The sequence below is a fragment of the Sus scrofa genome, chromosome 9 (assembly GCF_000003025.6).
Source record: "Sus scrofa isolate TJ Tabasco breed Duroc chromosome 9, Sscrofa11.1, whole genome shotgun sequence".
In the NCBI taxonomy this organism is placed as follows: domain Eukaryota; kingdom Metazoa; phylum Chordata; class Mammalia; order Artiodactyla; family Suidae; genus Sus; species Sus scrofa.
This window is the reverse complement of record NC_010451.4, coordinates 80,859,995-80,882,033: the sequence shown is the minus strand read 5'-3', so window position 1 is coordinate 80,882,033 and position 22,039 is coordinate 80,859,995. Positions and strand designations below refer to the sequence as shown.

Here is a 22,039-nt window from a genome sequence, read left to right as displayed (position 1 = left end):
ACACCACAGCTCATGGCAACGCTGGATCGTTAACCCACTGAGCAAGGGCAGGGACCGAACCCGCAACCTCATGGTTCCTAGTCGTTAACCACTGCGCCATGACGGGAACTCCGAGCATTGCTTTTAAAATGTGGCATTTCATAATCATTCCTACAAGACACATTTGTGGAGGTTGATGAGATCTGCACATTCTCTCATCTCCTCCATTTACCAAGTGCCTACGTCTTAGGTTAAAAGAAGCCATGAGAAGATCCATCGTTAGGGCAAATCTTGAGGGTTCCCAAGACAATAGGACTCTGTTCAAGTTCCTCTAATTTTATTTACTTCAAGAAAGATTGAAGCCCACTGTTCTGTTTATGAAACCCAGGAAATAAGATTAACAGCATCATATGCTTTAAAATGCCCCAAAGTTGGATATTGCTAGTACCAGTGAAGTGTCTAGGATGGAGGTCACGTTCACTCACCAGTGCAAAGAAATTCAGGATAACCAAATAAGGTTATCAGGTGCCTCCAATGGAAAACGGTGCATTGTTTAGAGATATCTTTCCAGGGTTTATTTAATTCTAGCCTTTCATTGCCTTTGAGTTATTTTACAATTGATGGCAAAGCAAATCCTGCATGTCTATGGACATGCAAATGAATTCTTCTTTTTTTTTTTTTTTTTTTTTATTTTCCCACTGTGCAGCAAGGGGGTCAGGTTATCCTTACATGTATACATTGCAATTACAGTTTTTCCCCCACCCTTTGCAAATGAATTCTGTCTGGTGGACGAATAGCCCTCCTCTCCATGGAAAAGCCACTTATGGTTTCACTTGAAAATTCATTTCAGAATTCTTGATCTGTAAATATATCTGTTCTTTGGATGCTCCTTTGAATCTATTATAACATTGTAATTTTAGTTTCTTTTGAAATGTATCCTTTAATGCTAGAAATCTTTGAGAACTGAAGGTTTGTGCTTCTGGCTCTTGTCAAGTTTTGTTTTCTTTTTTCGTTTGGTTTATTTATTTGTTTTGATTTCTCTTTATGTTATGCCTATCATCATTGCCTGCAAAGCTGTTATGTAGTATAGCATAAAAATCAGGCAGTGAAACAGTTTTACTATCTTCCTCTTGCACCCCTACCCCAACTGTTAGGATGTTATGCTGACATTTAAAGCTCCCACAGAAAATTCTGTGAATCTTCTGAGAAGGCCTTATTTGCAAGATTTGTTCAACAAAGAAATTGGATAAGCATCTTGGATTAAACCTTCAAAGCAGCAGGCCCTTGGTTACTTTTCCCGATTAACCTGGGAAAACTTTGAAACTCTCTTTCTTATCATAATATGCTTTTTGAAACCATGAGTTTTCATAATGAGAAACACTTTTGTAAACACACTTCTTAAGGCATTTCCTTTTAATTAGCAAAACTTTTATTTTTCATAAAAATTTCCATATTTAAACTTTATCTGCAAAGAATATTTAATGAGTTGTATTAAAGAATTAGACAGCTAATGGAAAATACATTTTTTCCTACTGATAACATATCAAAATCTGTTAGTCTATTCATTAATTTCTAGCCGCTTAGCCTCCAGGAAGCTCAGAGCCAAATTTGTGACTTGACTTTAGTAGCTCAGTAGAACCTACCTGCCTGCATTCAACTTTTCTCCAGTCTTGACCTTGGTTCCTAATTTATTTTTCACCTGTTTCTGATTTTACTTATTTATGTTGATTTTCTTCCATTTTACTGCATGCATTTTATAAGCCATCTCTACTTTTTTAGGAAATAGACTAGATATAGAGAAAGAAATTTATAGATTATGCATGCCTGTGTTTAATCTTATAAGAGAAATTCTTGAGAAAATTACAATTTTCCCTGTCATTGTTTTTTTCTTGTGTGTTTCTTTCAGAAATATTTAGGTATCTTACCTAACCTGTTTACATGCTCTGTAACTATTAAACACACTTTAGGAATGGACAGAGTTAAACAAGGTCAAATTGGTTTGTCTCAGTTTCAACAGTGATTTGCATCATTTAAGTGATACTGTATTTTCGATTCCTATAAATATTGCTCAGCTGCATCATTATTTATTAGAAAAGTACTGTCTGATCACCAGTATCTCATCAGTCTCTCCACATACATTTCATGAGATACAAAGTGGCCTGCCACCCTTACGACTTAAAAAATTGAGGATTTCCTGTTGTGGCTCAAGAGGTTAAGAACCCAACATAGCACCCATGAGGATGTGGGTTCAACCCCTGGCCTTGCTCAGTAGGTTAAGGATCCAGCATTGGCACAAGCCGTAGCATAGGTTGCAGATATGGTTCAGTTCTAGATGCCTGTGGCTGTGGTGTAGGCTGGCAGCTGAAGTTCTGAATTGACCCCTGGCTCAGGAACTTCCATATGCTGCAGGTGTGGCCCTAAAAAGAAAAAAAGATAAAAGAAAAAAGGAAAAAGAATACAACTTAAATGGGCTTTTATCTCCGGAATTTGAGTTGTATCTAAATCATCCCAAGAGCCCAGTTCTCCCCAGATCCCATTACAGAAATGAAATCTCCACAAAAGAACCAAAATATTTCCTTCAAGGTTAAAACAAAAAGAGGCAGTAACTGCCTTCCCTCTGTAGTAAAGAAGACCAACTTGATAGTGTGTTATTAAAATCACACTGAAATTTGAGCCCCAAATCTAGGTTCAAGTCTTGGTTTTACAACCCACTGAGGTGTTGTTTTCTTCACCTGTAAAATATGGGTAATAATCCCTCTTACCTTCAAGTAGTTGTGAGTCAGTGTAAACACAGTTGGCATTGAACATGGTTCCCTCATTATCCATTCCATCTCCATCCCTGCCTTGCACTAATTGACTGTATGTGTGAACCCCAGGGTTTTTAAGCCTCTTTCTTTCTTCATGAGCAGTGGCCATGTTCAGGGAGGCTCAGCAATAGCTGCTGAGGGCTGTGAGTTTTGCTTTGTCCCTGGAGGTGTCTTAGTCCTCTACTTGGACATTTTCCAATTTGATGTAATTACCAATGAATAGACTTTCATCTATGAATTCATTTGCCACATTGTAGCACACAGAGTTTTCCAAAGACGGCCGCATCACTTTCTCCCATCCCATAAGCTCTTCTGCCGTGTGATACCCAATCTTAGGGTCATCCACTCTATTAACATGGACACCAGTGTTTCAAATTGTCCATTTGTTTGTCTTCTAGAGATTTCTCGGGTATGGATGGGAGGGGTGACTTCCTTTTATAAAGTAGAAAAGGAAAACTTGAAAACTCTTCCCCAGGACTATTCTTGGGCAGGTGAGTTTGAGAAAAAGAATGTAAGGAAGGAAAAATATGGAAATGGATTCTCTTAAAATTTCCTCATGTAAGTAATTACCTTTCTAGGTCTTTTTTCTTTCTTTCTTTTTTTTTTTTTCCTCTTTTCTTCTTTTTAGGGCCACACTTACGGCCCTTATAGAAGTTTCCAGCTAGGGGTCAAATCGGAGTTGTAGCTGCAGCTGCAGCTGCTAGCCTACACCACAGCCACAGCAACTCGGGACCTATGCCAAAGCTCACGGCAACACCAGATCCTTAACCAACTAAGCAAGGCCAGAGATCGAACCTGCATCCTCATGGATACTATTAAGGTTACTTTCTGCTGAACCACAATGGGAACTCCCCTTTGCAGGTCTTGATAGACCCCTGAGGGCCTGTGTTTCCCAGCTTGCAGTCAATTGCTTTTTGCAATGACTACTTTGTGGTGTGGTAATTTGAAAACTAGTTTTAGTAAGATATTATGAGAAGCTATGAAGTCAGAATGGGGCTGGGCTCCATAACAAAATAATAATAATAATAACATAACTCTGATTTAACAAAGTTTCTTCATTGTATTTCTCAGAATGCACTGTGACTATCTAAGGGGGTGAAGAAGATAGAATGCAACATTCCCCAAACTGATATGTGAATAATGGCCAGCTAAACATACTTTTGAAAGCACTGTTTGTATTAACTATCTATTGCTGTGTAACAAATTACCACAAATTTAGCTCAGAACAACACACATTTAATAGCTGACAGTTCTCGTGGGTCAGGAGTCTGGGTACACGACTTTATTTTCTACAAGGCTGCAAGTAAGGTATTATCCAGCATTAGCTCTTATCTGAATGTTTGACTGAGAAAGGGTTCATTCCAACCAGGTTGTTGGCAGAATTCATTTCCTTGTCCCTCTCAAGCCTGTACCTCCAGCTCAGCTTGTCAAAGGTAAATGTAATTTGTGGATCATGATGCTCTAAACCAGAAGGAAAAAGACATTGAACAGATATGGAATGAGTAAGAGCAAGAAGGTTTGTAGGTAGTGTTTTGTTTTGTTTTGTTTTTAAGGGAAGCTCACAGTTTCTTTTACATTTTATAATATAAACTATGGACACTAAGAGCAGAGATCTCCCTTTGACATTTTGTCTGTTCACTGAACTGCAGAAAATGCAAACCTTTACAAGCCAGAGAACTAAATCTTCCCTGCATGTGCTTAGAATATTTAAAAACCAATCTGTGTCTAATGTTTTTGTTCTCCAAGTTTTGGAATTATGGTTCCACTTGATTTTATCATTTAAAAAAAATTGGTTCCAATTCTCTAAGACTTTTAAATCAACAATTATTTTCCTAGTTTTGTATTATCTTTAGTATTCCAAACTATATCATTTCTGTCATAATACCATTACATAGTGTCCTTGAAAATATGATTCTTAGACAAAGTAATATTATTCCAAAGCCACAATAGCTCTAAAATGAAATTAAATTCTAAATAGATTTTTTCATTCTCTTTTATATCTTATCTCCGCCCTCCCCCACCCCACCCTGGCTGAGATTTAGACCTACTTTCCAATGAAATTTTCCTCTCCTACGGACAGCTTCACTTATGTATATTTCTCTTTCAAATTGATAATTTTTTTTTTTTTTTTTTTTTTTTTTTTTTTGTCTTTGTCTTTTGTTGTTGTTGTTGCTATTTCTTGGGCCGCTCCCGCGGCATATGGAGGTTCCCAGGCTAGGGGTCGAATCGGCGCTGTAGCCACCGGCCTACGCCAGAGCCACAGCAACGTGGGATCCGAGCCGCGTCTGCAACCTACACCACAGCTCACGGCAACGCCGGATCCTTAACCCACTGAGCAAGGGCAGGGACCGAACCCGCAACTTCATGGTTCCTAGTCGGATTCGTTAACCACTGCGCCACGACGGGAACTCCGATAATTTTTTTTCATTTTAAATTGTAGTATAGTTGATTTACAACGTTTTATTTTTTGCTGTACAGCAAAGTTATATATATATAGATATATATAGAGAGAGATATCTCTATATATAAGTAGATAGATAGATAGATAGATAATTTTTTCCACTGTGGTCTATCACAGGATGCTGACTATAATGCTCTGTGCTATACAGAACGACTTTGTTGTTTATCCATTCTATATATATAATTGTTTACATTTGCTAACCCCAAACTCCCACTCCATCCCTCTCCCACCCTCTCCCTGCTTGGCAACCACAAGTCTGTTGTCTATGGCTGTAAGTCTGCTTTTGTTTTATAGATAGGTTCATTTGTGCTATATTTTAGATTCCACACATAAATGATATCACATAGCATTTGTTTTTCTCTTCCTGACTTACTTCACTTAGTTTGATAATATCTAGTTGCATCCATGTTGCTGCAAATGGCATTATTTCATTCTTTTTTATGGCTAAGTAGTATTCCATTGTCTATATATACCACATCTTCTTAATCCAGTCATCTGTCAATGGACATTTAGGTTGTTTCCATGTCTTGCCTATTATAAATAGTGCTGTTATAAACATAGGGGTGCATATATCTTTCTGAATTATAATTTGGCTGGATATATGCCAGGAGTGGGATTCCTGGATCTTATGTCAACTCTATTTTTATTTTTCTAAGGAACCTCCATATTGTTTTCCATAGTGGCTGCACCAATTTACATTCCCACCAACAGTGGAATTACATTCCCTTCTTTCCACATGTTCTCCACCATTTGTTATTTGTAGACTTATTAATGATGGTCATTCTGAACAGTGTGAGGTGGTACTTTATTGTAGTTTTAATTTCCATTTCTTTAATAATTAGAAATGTTGAGCATCTTTTCATGCCCCTATTGGCCATCATATGTTTTCTTTGGAGAAATGTCTATTTAGGTCTTCTGCCCATTTTTAAATTGGGTTGTTTGCTTTTGCTTTTTGTTGTTGAGTTGTATGAGCTGTTTATATATTTTGGAAATTAAGCCCTTGCTGATCACATCATTTGCACATATTTTCTCCCATTCCGTAGGTTGTCTTTTCATTTTGTTTGTGGTTTGCTTTGCTGTGCAGAAGCTTTTAAGTTTGATTAGGTCCCATTTGTTTATTTAGTATTTCTATTGCCTTGGGAGACTTACCTAAGAAAACATTGCTACAATTTATGTCAGAGAATATTTTGCCTATGTTCTTTTCTAGGAGTTTTATGATGGCATGTCTTATATTTAACTCTTTAAGCCATTGTGAGTTTATTTTGTCTATGGTGTGAGGTTGTGTTCTAACTTCATTGATGATTTACATGCATGTGGCTGTCAACCTTATTTATACTTTTAATCCATTAGTGGTTTGCTCCAGGATTCTTTAACTTTGCTCTGGCCACATTAAGAAGTGTCAGGTCTTGAGTGTTAGTCGTTGAGTTGTGTAGACTGAGGCCTAGGATCTTGCATCTCAACTATCTTCTCATTCAGGGTGTCAGTAGATAGTAATATTATTCCTGCTTTGAATTTCCATCACCATGTGTAGCTTGTCTTAGCCGCTTGGATGCTATTACCAGCTTTCATTTTCTTATAAGACTTTAATACCTGTTAAGCTTATTTGGGAGTAAAATATTTTAATGAAATTATAAAGCATGTGGGGAGTTCCTGTTGTGGATCAGCAGTAATGAACCTGACTAATATCCATGAGGATGTGGGTTGGATCCCTGGCCTGGTTTAAGGATCTGGCATTGCCGCAAGCTGTGGCATAGGTTGCAGATACAGCTAGGATCTAGCATCGAAGTTTCACCCCTAGCCTGGGAACTTCCATGTGTAGCCCTTAAAGGAAAAAAAAAAAAAAAAAAAAAAAAAAAAGCGAAGCGGAAAAGAAACACAAATGAGCAACAGATGTCTTGGTGCACTTCCCAAACCCGCATAGTCAGGTGAATGTGCCTCCCACTGAAGTAAAACCGAAGAGCTCAAACTAAACCAGAGAGTCTCCAGATGGAGGGACAGTGGGTTCTCCAAAGGACAGAGGGAAGCTCCCTACTGACTTTAGGGAGGTTGAGTGAGTTTACATGTGGGGTCATGAGTCTCTCTAGCCCCTCAAGTACTCTGGCTCCTTGACACCTGCCTCCTGTCCTGAGACATAGAGTTTCAAGAAGGAGGTGATGGTATTCTTCCTGCAGGAAGTGGCCAGCCTCACTGAACAAGGTCAGAGGTGCTGACATGCAGAAAAGTCTCTCCTCAGAGCCTCCTGGGGAGGGGCTCACCAGCTTACCAGCTCTTTACGTATGAGCTGCAGTGAAGCATTTCCAGACATTTGAGGAAAGCCTTCAACGTGAATGGGGAGAAGGAGGGTAAAAAAGATATTTGGGGAAACAGAGGGGGAAAAAGAAGCCATGCGAGATAGTCTTGGCTAAATGCAGCTATGGGTATTACGAGGAAATCTGAATTATCCCGAGTAGGACCTAGAACAAAGACAAAAACATCACTTGATGAGAAGGGGAGTTCAAGATCAACAGTTCTGTGAGAAGTGCTGTCTTGTGTGGTGGTTACATGACTGTATGATTTGTCAAGACACACAGGACTGTATAGTAAAAGGGCAAATTTTACTATACACACTATAACTCAAAAATGATGGAAAAATGAATGAGGTTTCTGGCTTGAGTGACAATTGAAGAGTGACGTTATTGAGGTTAATAGGAAAACTTGGCTGGGCAACAGACAAACTTAAGAGGAACTAAGGGCAGATTCTGCTCTGCAAATAGAGTTTGAGACAGCAGAAATACAGAGTTAATATTGTCAAGATGGTGTGGGTTTTTTTGTTTTTTTGTTTTTTTTTTTATTTCTGGCTGATATTCTATTGTATGAATACACCAGAGTTTATTTATCCATTTGTCAGTTGAGGGACATTTGAGTTGTTTTCAGGTTTGGGCTTTTATGAATAAAGTCTCTGTACATGATAAGATCTGAGCAGAAAAGCTAGGGATCTCTTGTTCCTCAAATGCAAATCTGATCATGTTATTCCCCTGATTAAAATTCTTCACTGGTTTCTTATTGCCTGCAGCAGTGATTCTGCATCAAGCCTCATGTTAAAATCACCTGAAGAGCTTTTCAGGCTGCTGGGCGCTTGGCCCACCCTGAGATTCTGATTTAATTGGTCACTGGGTTAGGCTGGAATGTCAGTTTTCTTAAAAGCTCCTCATATGATTTATTGGGCTCAAATCGTTTTAAATGATATGCCATATGATTCATCCATTTTAAGTGTATAATTCAATAGTTTTGGTACATTCTATTACTAACTGAGGCAAAAATATAACATAAAATTTGCCATTTTAAAAATGTTTAACTCAGTGGCTTGAGTTACATTCACAATATTGTATAGCCATTACCACTAGTTCCTCATCACAATTTGATTTTAATAAATGTCCAAGTCTACAGAGCTAAATCCAAATGCCTTAGCAAAAACCCAAAGGCTTTCCCAAGAGAACCTCATCCTATTTTCCCAGACCAGATCCTCTCACTTCCTGCCCTGCATTCTCCTGTATCCAGACACACTTAGTTTAGTTGTCTTTAACCTTTGAAAGCACTGTACCTTTGCATATTGCTATCTCATTTCTCTGAAACACTCTTCCCACTACTACTTCCAGAAAAACCTCAAGTCTTCAAAGTTAGACTCAAGTATTATTTTTAAGGAGTGCTTTTTCCACCTCTAGACTATTTTTTGTTTGTTTTTTTTAGGGCTGCACTTGTGACATATGGAGGTTCCCAGGCTAGGGGTCAAATGGGAGTTGTAACCGCCAGCCTACACCATACCAAAACTCGGGATCCAACCCGCATCTGTGACCTACACCACAGCTGATGGCAATGCTGGATCCTTAACTCACTGGATGAGGCCAGGGATGGAACCTGCATCCTCATGGATCCTAGTCGGGTTTGTTTCTCCTGAGCCACAGTGGGAACTCTACCTCTAGGCTATTTGGCTGTGTTCAACAGCACTTTTTATGACCCTCTATTGGGGCACTTAACCATGACAGTTTTCTGTGTCCCTTTTTGTCTCCCTCACCAGAAACAGAATCTTTCTCCATATCTCTTCCCTCCGCCCCCACTCTCCCTTGCTTGTGGCAAACACGGAAATGGAGACTTTGCAGTGTGAACATATAAATCCATGAGGCTGTTTTTAGAGAACTGTCAAGAAAAGCATACAATAATGTGAATGGAAAGTAAATTTTTATTGGTTTAAGGCTCTGAGGTTTTAGGGATTACTTGGTTCCACAGCATGCATAGCCTAATCTAACCTGATAGACTCACAAAGAATTCATTCACTGTATTTGTCAGCTGTTCTCTGGTGATACAAGTAAATGGAAAATGCGTATTTCCATGGGAAAGAATCCTGGATTTGAGGGGAGGCAGAAGGAGAGCTTGATTTTATAGGACTTGAGGAAAGGTGTGTGTGAAGGAAAGATCTTGAACACAAGCTGTTCCTCAGGGAAGATACAACTGGGCTGAGACAAAAGAAGGAACTCAAATTAGCTGTGCTTAGAGTACTGAAGACAAACAGCCTAAAAAAAACCTTTTGCCCAAGATTGTTCCTGACTTACAGAATTAGATATAATCTAGTGTAAAATTTCTAATCCCAAATCATTATTTGCTAAAAAGATAGTGTAAAAAAAAAAAAAAAAAAAAAAAGAGAGAACCCTGAACCAATATTCAGTTGTTAATTTGATTCTTTCTAACAACATACATTTTTGAAGGCATTGCTGAATGCATCAGTTTTGTCCCTTAGTATAATCAGAAAGATGTTTTAGTTTAACTGTCCTCTGGAGGTTGAAACATGTTCTCCTCTATGTTTTGCAGCTCTGATTAGTTCTATTTTTCTGCCTAAGGTGCCAAAACGCACATGCGAACTGCACTTTTGTGTGGTTTCTGCTTCTTACAGCATCACCCTTTAAAAAAAAAAAATCAAATATCTCATTTTGAATTTCACTCAAATTGTGGCCCGAAGTGCATGAAGCAAAATATGTATTGTCCGGTCTTCCATTACTACATCAATCTATTGATTTTCTCAGATCATTAAAAAACAAACTGTGCATCTGTCATAGAAAATTGTATGTAAATTAAATATGTCCCAATCAGAAATCAGTGTTTAAAGAAGATAAATATATGTTGAAAAGCATTGCAGTCTGGGATCTACTTTAAGGCAGTTTAGTGAGAGGGAGGAAAAAATAGAGCTAAAGCATATGTAGAAAAATCTTAATAATTGTTGAATCTCAGTTATGAGTACATGGGGATTCCTTGTACTCTACCTGCCACTCTTGTGTATATCTGAAACTGATGATATTAAATGGTACAGGGCTCCTAAATTTACAGTTAAAATACCTTCAAACATTTGCACAAATTTAAGGACTCAGCTTAAAGCGTTCAGTTCCTTAATCACAGAATTTTATTATGTAATGTCAAAAAATGATCTCATATTACAGATGAGGTTACTGAGGCCCAGTGAGGGAAAGGAACTTGCTCGGGGTCATCCACAAATAAAGAGCAGAACGAGGATCTGAGCCCTGGCTCATCTGCCCCCATGGACTTACACATACAGTGTATGATTTCAGTTATCTATTATTTTCAAGGCATTTGTGGCTTGAAACTTGGATATGGAAATAATAATTTTTTTACTCCATCGACAAAATCAATAAAGGTAGATATATCTTATATTCTAGAGTGAGATATTTAACATGCTGTAGTATATATGAAAGACATAAACTAAGATACAAAAGTGAGCCTCTCAAATGTTAATGTGCTGCTGGCTGAGTTATTACGAGCCTAATGATATCAAGTGCACACAAGAACATATAGGTGTCATGCTGAGAAACCAATGATCTAGCTCTCATCTTGACTGCAGGCAAAGTATATCTCATTAAAGCCATAAATTCACGAGTCTGTTCCTAAATTTAAAATCCTTAAGGAAAATGGCTTTCATGGTTCAACAGTTTTAAAGAGTTGTACTTACTTGGCTTTCTAACAAGGACATTAATAGTTTTTCTAAAACAAATCAGAATTATTCCAGAGTTGCATGTGTTTTTATGCTGTTGCTCTTAGCACTTAACTTCCTCTCTAGATAACAAAATTGTGGACTCTACACTGAATTCACCATGGGGAGACAATTATTACCTGCTATGGTTGCTCAGGATAGTCTGGGATGCAGATGAAATTTTTTCATTCAAGGCTATGTAAACATTGTTTTCTTGAGGTCATGTGAAATGGAGAGGGTTTCTAATCAACTTTCACAATTCAGGGTAAATATTATTTAGCACACTATCAGGAAGAGTAAGTTATTCCGGTTCCATGTAGTGCTAGAACCCAACCAATAGAAATGTGTGTAGGCTCAGGGATCCAAAGCACTGGAAAATGTCAAAGCAATTAATTGAACTTATTTGTTCTTTCTCAATGGATTTTGGAATAAATCTTACAAGGCCATGTGAGATATATTTGTAGGAAGCATTCTCCTTTTTTGCTTTGTATACATTCAACGTAAAAGCAAATTGGTTGCATTTGGGGAAAAAGATGTAGAACAGTACAGACATTTCAATTGCCTCCAAATGTTGTTTAGAGGACAGTCTAATTGCTTTACAGAAACTAATCAAGAAAAAAAAATCAGTAGAGTCGGGGAATGTGAATGATTGAAAAACTGTGTAAGAGAACTTTTTGGAGTGATGGAAACACTTTATTTCTTGATTGGAGAGATGATGATGTGGATGTGTACCAAACAAAATAGGTGCATGTTATTATACATAAATAATATTCCAATAAAATTGATTTAAAAGCAATACATGTTAGTAGTAACTGCCATGTAATTTGCAGGCCTAGTGCAAAGCAAAACTCTGGGACCCCTTATTCAAAAACAATTAAGAATTTCTGGGCAGTGACAGTAGAGGGAGTTTGTTATGAACCCCTGGCAACAGGTAGTGTGAGGCATAGATTCCGTCCCAATTAAGCTCTATCGGATGAATTTAAGAACTTGGGTATCTTAGTGCCCAGCACCTTCCTTCTGAGAACAACCTAGTACCTCTTCCTAATTTTGCTGTGTGTTCCATAGACCTGAGGAGGGAGTAGCATTCTGAACAGGCTTTTTTTTTTTTTTTTTTTAAACAATCTGTGTAAGTATGGTAAGAGACAAATATTGATTAAAAGTTGTTTTATTTTTAAACTCTTTGAAAATGTGAAGAAATGTAGCTCAGTAACTAAGATGAATAGAATATGATTCAGTTGACTGGGTGGAAATTATACAGACATCATGAAGTATAAAGAAATTTGGTCCTTCAGGTATTCTATATTTTAAGTTATAGGCTTAGAGGGGCAGTGTTATGTCCAGTATGGGTCAAGAAACAAGCTAAGTAATAGGGATGTAGAGATAAAACAGGTATATGTAATTGTGCAGTGGTTTGTCCTCTTTAGAAATTAATTTTTTGATCCTATTCCAATTATTAAGGTTTCTAAGGATCTTAAATATATATATATAACTCATGTACCATACACATTTCATTGGGACTTTGCTCTAGTGCTCTGTAACATAATTAGAATTGTGATAATAGAGGCATTTGGACTTATTTAAATAATGTGTTATGGACTGTGTCCTCCAACCCCTCCTTGCCAATACTCCCATGTTGAAGTTCTGGCCCCGGGTATGGCTGTATTTGGAGTAAGGAAGTACTTAAGGTTAAACAGGCTCATAAGTTTGGGGTTCCTGATCCTACAGGACCTATAGTGTCCTTATATGAAAAGACCAGAGAGGGCTCATCTGCCCTCCTTCTGTGTGCATTCACCAAGGAGAGACCACATGAGAATGAAGTGAGGCTGTCACTTACAAGCCAGGTAGAGTCTTCACCAGAAGCTAAACCTTGCTGAACCCTAACCTGGGACTTCCAGCCTCTGGAACTGTGAAAAAATTCATTTCTGTTGCCAAAGCCAACTAGCCTGTGGTATTTTGTTATGGCAGCCTGATCTAATACATGTTATGTCCTATATAAAAAAAGCATAATGTGCATAATTTGATTCAAATAAAGTGACCAGCTTAATCACAGTCACATACTGTGGGCAATCTTTTAGCATTATAATAAGATTTATGTGTATATACTTATGGTATAAATTTGTAAATCCCCAAAATTTGATTAATTCATATGGCAAATTTTCCCTAAAGAAAACTGACAGTGATTTACTTTTATTATTCATTGTCCTTAAGCCAAGGAGTATATAAATATTTGAAAATATTTTTAAAAAGGAAAACTGTGGTTTTATATGGTTAAACATATCACTTAAATATAAATATTTAAAATGCCTGTCAGGTGGCTGAGTACCGCTGTGCTTCTTATACACGACAATTTATTTTAGAATTAAACGCATAAAGAGATGAGATGGCAACACACTAATAACTGAAGAGTCTACTGAAAAATATGGCCAAAAATTACTGAAAAATTAGAAGCAACAAGATGCTTTCATACCCATTCCATCATAACTCAGTGTAAAAATGATAAAGCACAATTTTCATGTTTTAGGAGAGGTGGAATGGTAGCTAATTTTTTCACTTATTTCACTCAAGCCAAAGTGTTCAAACTAAATTAGGACTGGCTAAGAAGTTAGGAGAGATAAGTAACTAAAGGGGAGGTAGCAGGTGGTAAGTAAGGTACTAGGTTCCCAGGCTAGGGGTCGAATCGGAGCTGTAGCCGCCGGCCTCCGCCAGAGCCACAGCAATGTGGGGTCCGAGCCGCGTCTGCAACCTACACCACAGCTCATGGCAACGCTGGATCGTTAACCCACTGAGCAAGGGCAGGGACCGAACCCGCAACCTCATGGTTCCTAGTCGGATTCGTTAACCACTGTGCCACGACGGGAACTCCAGAGGTATGATATTAATAGATATTTCACAGTGATTAATTGTGATATTCTAGGATGAAACTACTTGGGTTTGAAGTCTTGCTCTTCCAGTTACAAGCTATATAGTCTTGGTTAATTTATTTCCCTTAGAATGATCATTGGTAAAGTGAAAAAAGGAATAACTATCTTATATGTTAACAGGGACACTGTTTAGCACAGTACCTACAACATGTAATAAATAATTTAAAAATAATAATAAATAATAAATGCATTAAATGTTAGTGATATTAGTGATATGAATTGTGCATTATTCTTTCCAAAAGTGACACTGATAATGTAATTCCAATCTAAGTGAATATGGGTATTTTGAAATTGACTACTATCAATTTCAAACTTACTAATATCTATTCCAAAAAAAGCGAAAAAAAGTCAAATTAGTCTTTGTATTTGCTTATTGCAAGGGCCCTCTTCAGACTCTGACATGCCTTCCCAGGCTTTTCTTTGGCTCAAAGTCTGCTTCAAAATTCATCCAAGGAGTCCAGTCTGTGGGATATAGCTGCCTTCCTGATATCCATAGTTACATTATTTGAGGCTATACATTAATGAATTTTCTATCTTGCTTACTTGCAGTTTTTCTGATTTCAGCCTACTGCATTAGAGCTGCCAGCCTGTCCCACTGTCACACCTTTACTGTCAGATGTTTGTGATAAAAGTATGGCTCCAGGGTAAGGACACAGATTCATTCTCACAGGGAAAGGTATGCTGCCATTCTCTTAGAAGCCTTCCGAAGTTCCGATTCTCATTTTAAGAAGCTTTGCTTCAAGTAACCAAAGACATCTGCCAAAAACATTGGGCTCTGCAAATAGCAAGCAGGTTTGTTGCTCCTGCTGAAGTTGGCAAATGATGGCTTGGGAATTAGAACCAGGTAGTCAAATGGATGGTTACTGAGAACTCTGATAAAGATAGGGATCAAAGGAATTTTAGAAAATGCCTAAGCCAAAGAAACACAGGAAATTGTTCTTGAAATGTTCAGGAAAAGTGAGGAGGGCCCACCACATACATGGGTCCACAGCATGTTTTAGGAGCGGTGGAAAGGTAACTAATTATTTCACTTAAGCCAAAGTCTTCAAACTGAATTAGGACTGGCTAAGAAGTTATGAGAGAGAAATAACTAAAGGGGAGGTAGAAGGTGGTAAATAAGCTGTTAACAAGAAAGACTGTACCTTTTGAGGGAAGACAGTTGATTGAAAGAGGTATGATAAAGAGGTCCTAAGTAAATGTTACGTGAGTTCAAAATCATGGTACTACTTCTGCCACAAAGAGTGTTAAATTATCATTTCTTTTTAGCCTTTACTGGAAATCTTAGAGTATTATGTGACACACTGGTTGATGCAATAGGAAAACGGTATTCCATTTGTGGCACTGGTTGGTTTTCAATTTTCATGTGCAAACATTCCCTGTTCATTTTTGAACTATGTTGATTTTTCTTCATATCAATAATTGGAATTCTGTTAGAGTTCTTAAAGATGACAGCAGAGAAGACTTGTAAGGGGAAAATAGACTTTTCAGAGGTTTTTTTGTTTGTTTTTTTGTTTTTTTTTTTTTTTTTTTTTTAGGTCATCCACATGTGTTAACACTTGGGTTACAGTTAAGATAAAATTCTGTCTCTATTCTAGAATTTCATAAAATAATTTAAGAAAATCTTTTTAAAGATCTAACTTTTACATAAAAGTTTAAATTACTATAAAAAACATACAAATTCCAAATGCAAACTCCTATTTCATTTTCAGTGACTTTATTGAGAACATATTGCAAATGAAAATTTTACAATTTAACATTTTACAGTTAGAAACTTTATCTGCTACTACATAAGTTGCAAACTTTTCAAAAACACTACAGAAAACCCTTCATTTCTTTGGATTTTTCAGTTCCATGCAGAGCTCCTGAGATATATTTTTTCTTTCAGCTTCATTTTCATCTTCCTGTGAAATAAATTTTAGAGAACATTAAAATATACACTTTAGGGCATTTTTATCACCTATACTGAATACACTTTAATTCAGTTTCTCTGAAGAATTAGCTATTGTGATTGCAGTAATCACAGGGAAAAGGCTATAAACAAAATGGCAAAGTTATTTAATATTTAAATATTTACAGTGGGTGCTGTTTTATACTACAGTTGACTGAAATTTTCTAAGATTTGTTTTTAAAAGCAATTTATTTTATCAATGACCTAAAATTACTTTTGAAAACACTTGCCACTAAAAAGTGTCCTTTTGGGGGGGAGGGATCAATCAGGTATTTTTATTTCATGGTTTGATAAGAAGCAGTAAACTTAAACTTCTGAGACAGTCTGTGTGCTCCAACATGGCATTTTTGTCTCATCCAGCATACTTTCCTGACAGACTTGCCAATTTTCCAATTACTTGTACCACCATATGTTATGTGAGGATCAGTCAGCTCCAAAATAGGAAACTCTAAAATGGGCATGTCAGGCAATACAAGGCTTACATTCTTTTCCAGTTTTTATTCTAAGTGGTGGCCTCATAACTCACAGCAGGTTCCTGTGGAACATGGTGAATAAATACAGTGACATAATAATGCCTGCTTCCATAGGAATGAAGTGCATCTTGTGTTCAATATAAAATGGTGACCTCCAAAGTATAAATAATGAAAGTCTGGAAAAATATTTCATCTTACATTTTATAACCCATCTCATCATATATGTTCCTTCAATAACAACCAAGTGCAAAGCTGTCTTGCTTTTCCTAATATTTCTGATCGACCTTTCATTAGTATTAACTGAAGTAAAAAGCATTGTTTAACACTTTACTGACTTAAACTGTGACTAGCAATTTCTTAAGTATCTCTGGACAACAGTATCAGTATCACCAAACACATAATTCTATATCTTACAAAAGCAAATTCAATTCAATTCAATTGTTAAGCTTTGCTTAGTAAACTGACTTTATTAGGAAAATATAAATCATCGGAGTTCCAGTTGTGGCATAGTAGAAATGAATCCGACTAGGAACCATGAGGTTACAGGTTTGATCCCTGGCCTTGCTCAGTGGGTTAAGGAGCCCGCATTGCCGTGAGCTGTGGTATAGGTCGCAGAAACGGCTCAGATACATTGCTGTGGCTGTGGTGAAGGCCAGCGGCTACAGCTCCAATTCGACCCCTTGCCTGGGAAGCTTATGGAGCAAGTGCTGCCTCAAAAAGCAAAACAAAACAAAACAAAAAAAGAAAATGTAAATCATGGTGTGTGTGTGTGTGTGTGTATACACACACACACACACACACACTTGTTTTCCATGAAAAACCACACTGTTGCCCATAAATATTGAGGTAGAGAAAGCTTTATATATATACACATTGTCTCAATTTTAATAGCACCTGTGATTTAGACTTCATCAACACCAAGAAAGTAGAGAAATTATCAATATTATCAACCAACTTGAATCATTACAGATATATGGGATATAAGGGATGTGGTTCTGAATATCAATTTTGGTGATGTAAGTTTAATATACTTTTAAGCAAAATAGACAAATATAATTTGTCTCTACTGAATAGAAATATTAAGTTCAATTGATTCTTGAAACTCCATTAATGAACAGATAGTTTCTACTTTAAGACAAGTGTTTCTAAAGATTACATTTTAATTACAACCTAATAAAAACTAAGTCCTACTTTCCACTGTCGTCTTCAGGTGAAACACTGACAGAAAGTAAAGGTGGTAAGAAAATTCTTGTTAGGTAGCACTGAGTTTGTCTATTGATTCCTCAAAGTAGGGCTTTATCTTATATTCCTATCATCTATAAAAGGGCACATTTAGTATATAGTTAGAGTTCAATAAATGTTTCTTGAACTATGTGAAACAGTGGAATAAAAAATGAATAAAAGAGAGGTCTGCCTAAACTAATATGATTTGGAAAAGCCTAATATCCTTCCTTATCTAATTATCATACTTTTAGCAATTTGAATTTACTCATACTGAAAACAGAAATAAGCAGAAATGTTTTAAGCAACATCAGCCAAAATTGCCCTTTAGTTTTTGGGAAAAAATGGAGCCTTTATCATGTGGGGAATCTACAAAGTTCCCAAAGCACTATAACTTACTGGTTTAAACAGACTTGTTACCCAGTTTTCCCTGAGGACAAGAAAGTATCTATAGTATTTACTTTGATAATTAACTAACATTCTTATTCTTAATATCATGTCAGTCCTTTTGTGGTTGAATTACTCTTAGTAATAAAATATAGTTAATAAATGCATGTTTATTCTAATTGTCTCCTGTTCAGGACAGGTATGAAAGTGTTCTGCACTTTTCTTTATGCTGAGAAAATGTCTTAAAATAGCTTGCCTTTAAACTATCTGTATAAGGAACAAGATACAATCTGTTTCTTCCTTTGTGCAAGACTGTGATCTGGGTATAAAAAAGGATTATGGAGTGGTGGAGAAGGCATTTAATCCCAACAGCTAAAGTCCAACATAATCGCTATAGTATAATATCATCAAAATAATAACAGTAATATATTTTAATCATTATAAATAAAAGAATTAGCATTAGATATTACTACAGTATAATAATTAGGTATAGTAATAAAAGTTCCAGAAAGGATTTTAGAGGTTGCCTTTTTTCTTCCTACTTTTTTGGAAGAGTTAATTCGTGTTTCTAATATTACATATCAATTTTTATAAGAACTTTATACACAGTTCAACATTAATAAAATTATTAAAATACCACAGCAGCAAATCAAATATTATTTACAAATGACTGCATAGTGAACGAAACTGAAAAGGTATGAAGCTTTTTTTTTTTTACCAAAGTATTTCCTCACTACTTGATACTAAGGGCAGGCAAAAATTTCTTCTGATAGATGGCAGGTTTTTATCATTCTTTGCTGAGATAAGACATCTGTTTGTTTCCCAGTGAACAAAGACCCCTGCTACACGGATCATTTTCTTAGTGACAGCCCTGACAAGTTTGACATTTGTTTCATGAAGTGTTCTGAAGCAGCCAGCAAGATAATGTACCCTTTGGGGCTACTGGAAAGTAGACAGGTTTACCTCTTAATGTTTGAGCTTGTTAATTTACACTAGAGAAAACATGATTATAGCAACCTTGCAGATCTGTTAGTTACTTGTGGAATTTGAGGAATATGCAACCATACAGTAACACTCATAATATCAAATAGCCAAATGTGATTCCTGGGTTTTCCTGCTCTTTGTACACTGAGTGCATATTATAGTGAGGAGAAAGGTACCTGTCAGGCACACATGGACTGTGTAATCATGGGCTAATGCTCCAGGTGGAAATATGAGACTAACACAGTTATTCTCACAAAGAAATAAGTGAAAATACTACCATTTTAATTTAAACTAGATCCTTTTTTTAATCACTAAATAAAAGCTGCAACATTCTGTTCCAATACTATTCAGCTTGCAGCATCAACCTGCAATAGGAGGCTATTTTCTTCCTTATTGACTTAGTTCTCATAATAGTTCAAAGAATTGATGCCAATGAATACAACCTATACATCCTATTTTTCCCTTTTCTTGAGTTAACCAGTTCCAAATAAAGACCAATTATTTTAGCAACTGGCTACTGCTCAGGTAATATTTTGACTCAAATTATGAGTAGTCTATGAGTACAGATAACTGTATTTACCCTATATTGACCATCAGGTTTTCCATGATCAATTGATTGATTTTTATGGCTGAACCCATGGCATATGGAAATTCCCCAGGCCAGGGACTGAACCCCAGCTGAAGCTTCAACCTCCACTGCAGCAATGCTGGATCCTTTAACCCACTGTGATGGGCCAGAGATCGAACTCGCACCTCTACCACCACACGACCCTCTGCAGTTGGATTCTTAACCCACTGTGCTACAGTGGGAACTCTTAAATGATTTCTTTTAAAGGTTGGATTATACAAAGGGACAAGCCTTCCCCATTATTTCATTTTATCTTTGAAGATGACTTTTAGAGTACCTTTATAGCAGAAAAATCCATCAAACACCCACCTTAACCAAATGATTAAGGTTAACATCACCCGTAATACATATTAACATTAACCCTTTGGAAAGGGCACATTAATTCCAGTCTGTAGTATCCTTCCCAATAATGCATGGACCTCAATCTAATAATGAGAAAAAAACAAACATTCTATAAAATAATTGAATAGTAGTTTTCAAAAGTGTCATGATTGGAAATTCCCTGTGGCACAATAGTCAAGGATCCAGCATTGTCATAGCTGCAGCCTGGGTTTGATAACTGCCCTGGAAATTTCCACATGCCAAAAAAATGAATAAATTTTATTCAGTAATTAGAAGTACTGATTTAATGTTAATTTCCTGGTTGTAATAATTTACTTTGATTATAGAAATAACACTACAGGAAGCTGGATGAGGGGCAAATGGGAATTAACTGCTATTTTTTTCAACTTTTCTATAAGTTTAAAATTATTTCAAAATAAAAAGATTTAAAAAATAAAACAGGAGTTCCCTTCATGGCTCAGTGGTTAACGAACCCAACTAGGATCCATGAGGGTGCTGGTTTGATCCTTGGTCTCGCTCAGTGGATTAAGGATCTGGTGTTGCCGTGAGCTGTGGTGTAGGTCACAGATGTGGCTCGGATACTGCATTGCTGTGGCTGTGGCTAGACTGGCAGCTGTAGCGCCAATTCGACCCCTAGCCTGGGAACTTCCATACGCTGCAAATGTGGCCCTAAAAAAGGCAAAAAATTAAAAAAAAAAAAAAGAAATGACTACTTAATGTTTTCTAAATTCAAACAGTGTGATGTATGCACAAAGATTTTATGTGGAAAAAAATCTGAGGCACCTGTAGTTTCTATACTGAAAATATACAAGTTAAAATAATTGCTTTCCATTTTTACACTTAAAATTCCTTTAGATACCTCAAATGTTCATAATGGTGATGTTCTTTTTATTTTCCTGACTGTGCTTTAATGTATTTTCTTACATTTCTGCTCTGAGCATGATTACTTTCACAACCAGAAAACCTGAAGTTTTTCTTCTCTTTTCTTTTTGGCCATGCCTAGAGCATGTGGAAGTTCTGGGGCCAGGGACTGAACCTGTGCCACAGCAGTGACTCAAGCCACTGTAGTGACAATGCCTGATCCTTAACAGCTGTGCCACCAGAGGAACTTCCTAGCAAACTTAAGTTTTATTTCCAGAAATATGTTTTCAAAGAGAATGATGTCAGTTGTTTTTACTTTACTGAATATGCTATTTGTAGTAGATTAAAGACACATGGAGGTAGCATAATAAAGTGAGAAATCACAGTTACCTTAGGTACTAACTTAAAATATTTCTATTTTTTTTATGATATTTTCTTTAGATGTTAAATATTCCTTTAATCAGAGAAGGAACAGTTACTATAACTGGATTCAAATTAACAGTCAAAATTATCTGTATGCTTCAATAGTGGACCTTTTAAAAATGTAGTAAATACACACCATCTAGTGAAAAATATGAAGACTCTTAGCCTGTTCTGTTACAGAACAAGTGTAGAAAATCATTATAGAATACATTGTTCCAATGGGTGGTCTAAAGTGACTCTCTTTTTAAAATTTTATATACCAGATATAACTCTTAACAGCATTTAAGACTGTGCTTTTAATACAGAAAATATGCTAGTGCTGCACAATGAAGAAAAATTTATCTTAATAACTGGAAAAATACTGATGATAATGAAAATGTTTTAGGCAAAATGAGCATGCTGCATGCCTCAGACTAAAATTAATTAGAGTTTTTAACGTTTTACAATTCCACTATAATTCTTTAAATGGTGCATTTACTTCATAGTAATAAACACTTGGATCATTAAGTAAAGTGCAAAATGTGTGTGATATGCTACATTTAACAACCTTTGGCCCTTTTTTCTGTACTTTTGCATTCAGTTTTCCAGTGC

The 22,039-nt window shown here is 36.5% G+C and overlaps 1 protein-coding gene across 3 annotated transcripts in view; it reads right to left on the bottom strand.

Annotated features, from left to right (window-relative positions):
• The window catches only part of PHF14 (PHD finger protein 14), a 188,976-nt gene continuing 182,810 nt past the window's right edge, over positions 15,874-22,039 (bottom strand). For 2 of the 3 annotated variants that reach the window (XM_013979727.2, XM_013979728.2), the window contains exon 19: positions 15,874-16,082. In XM_013979727.2, coding sequence (XP_013835181.1) covers positions 16,008-16,082 — 75 coding nt within the window. In that variant the 3' untranslated portion in view covers positions 15,874-16,007. The remainder of the gene's footprint in view (positions 16,083-22,039) is intronic. The other variant, XM_005667644.2, reaches the window with a different exon arrangement.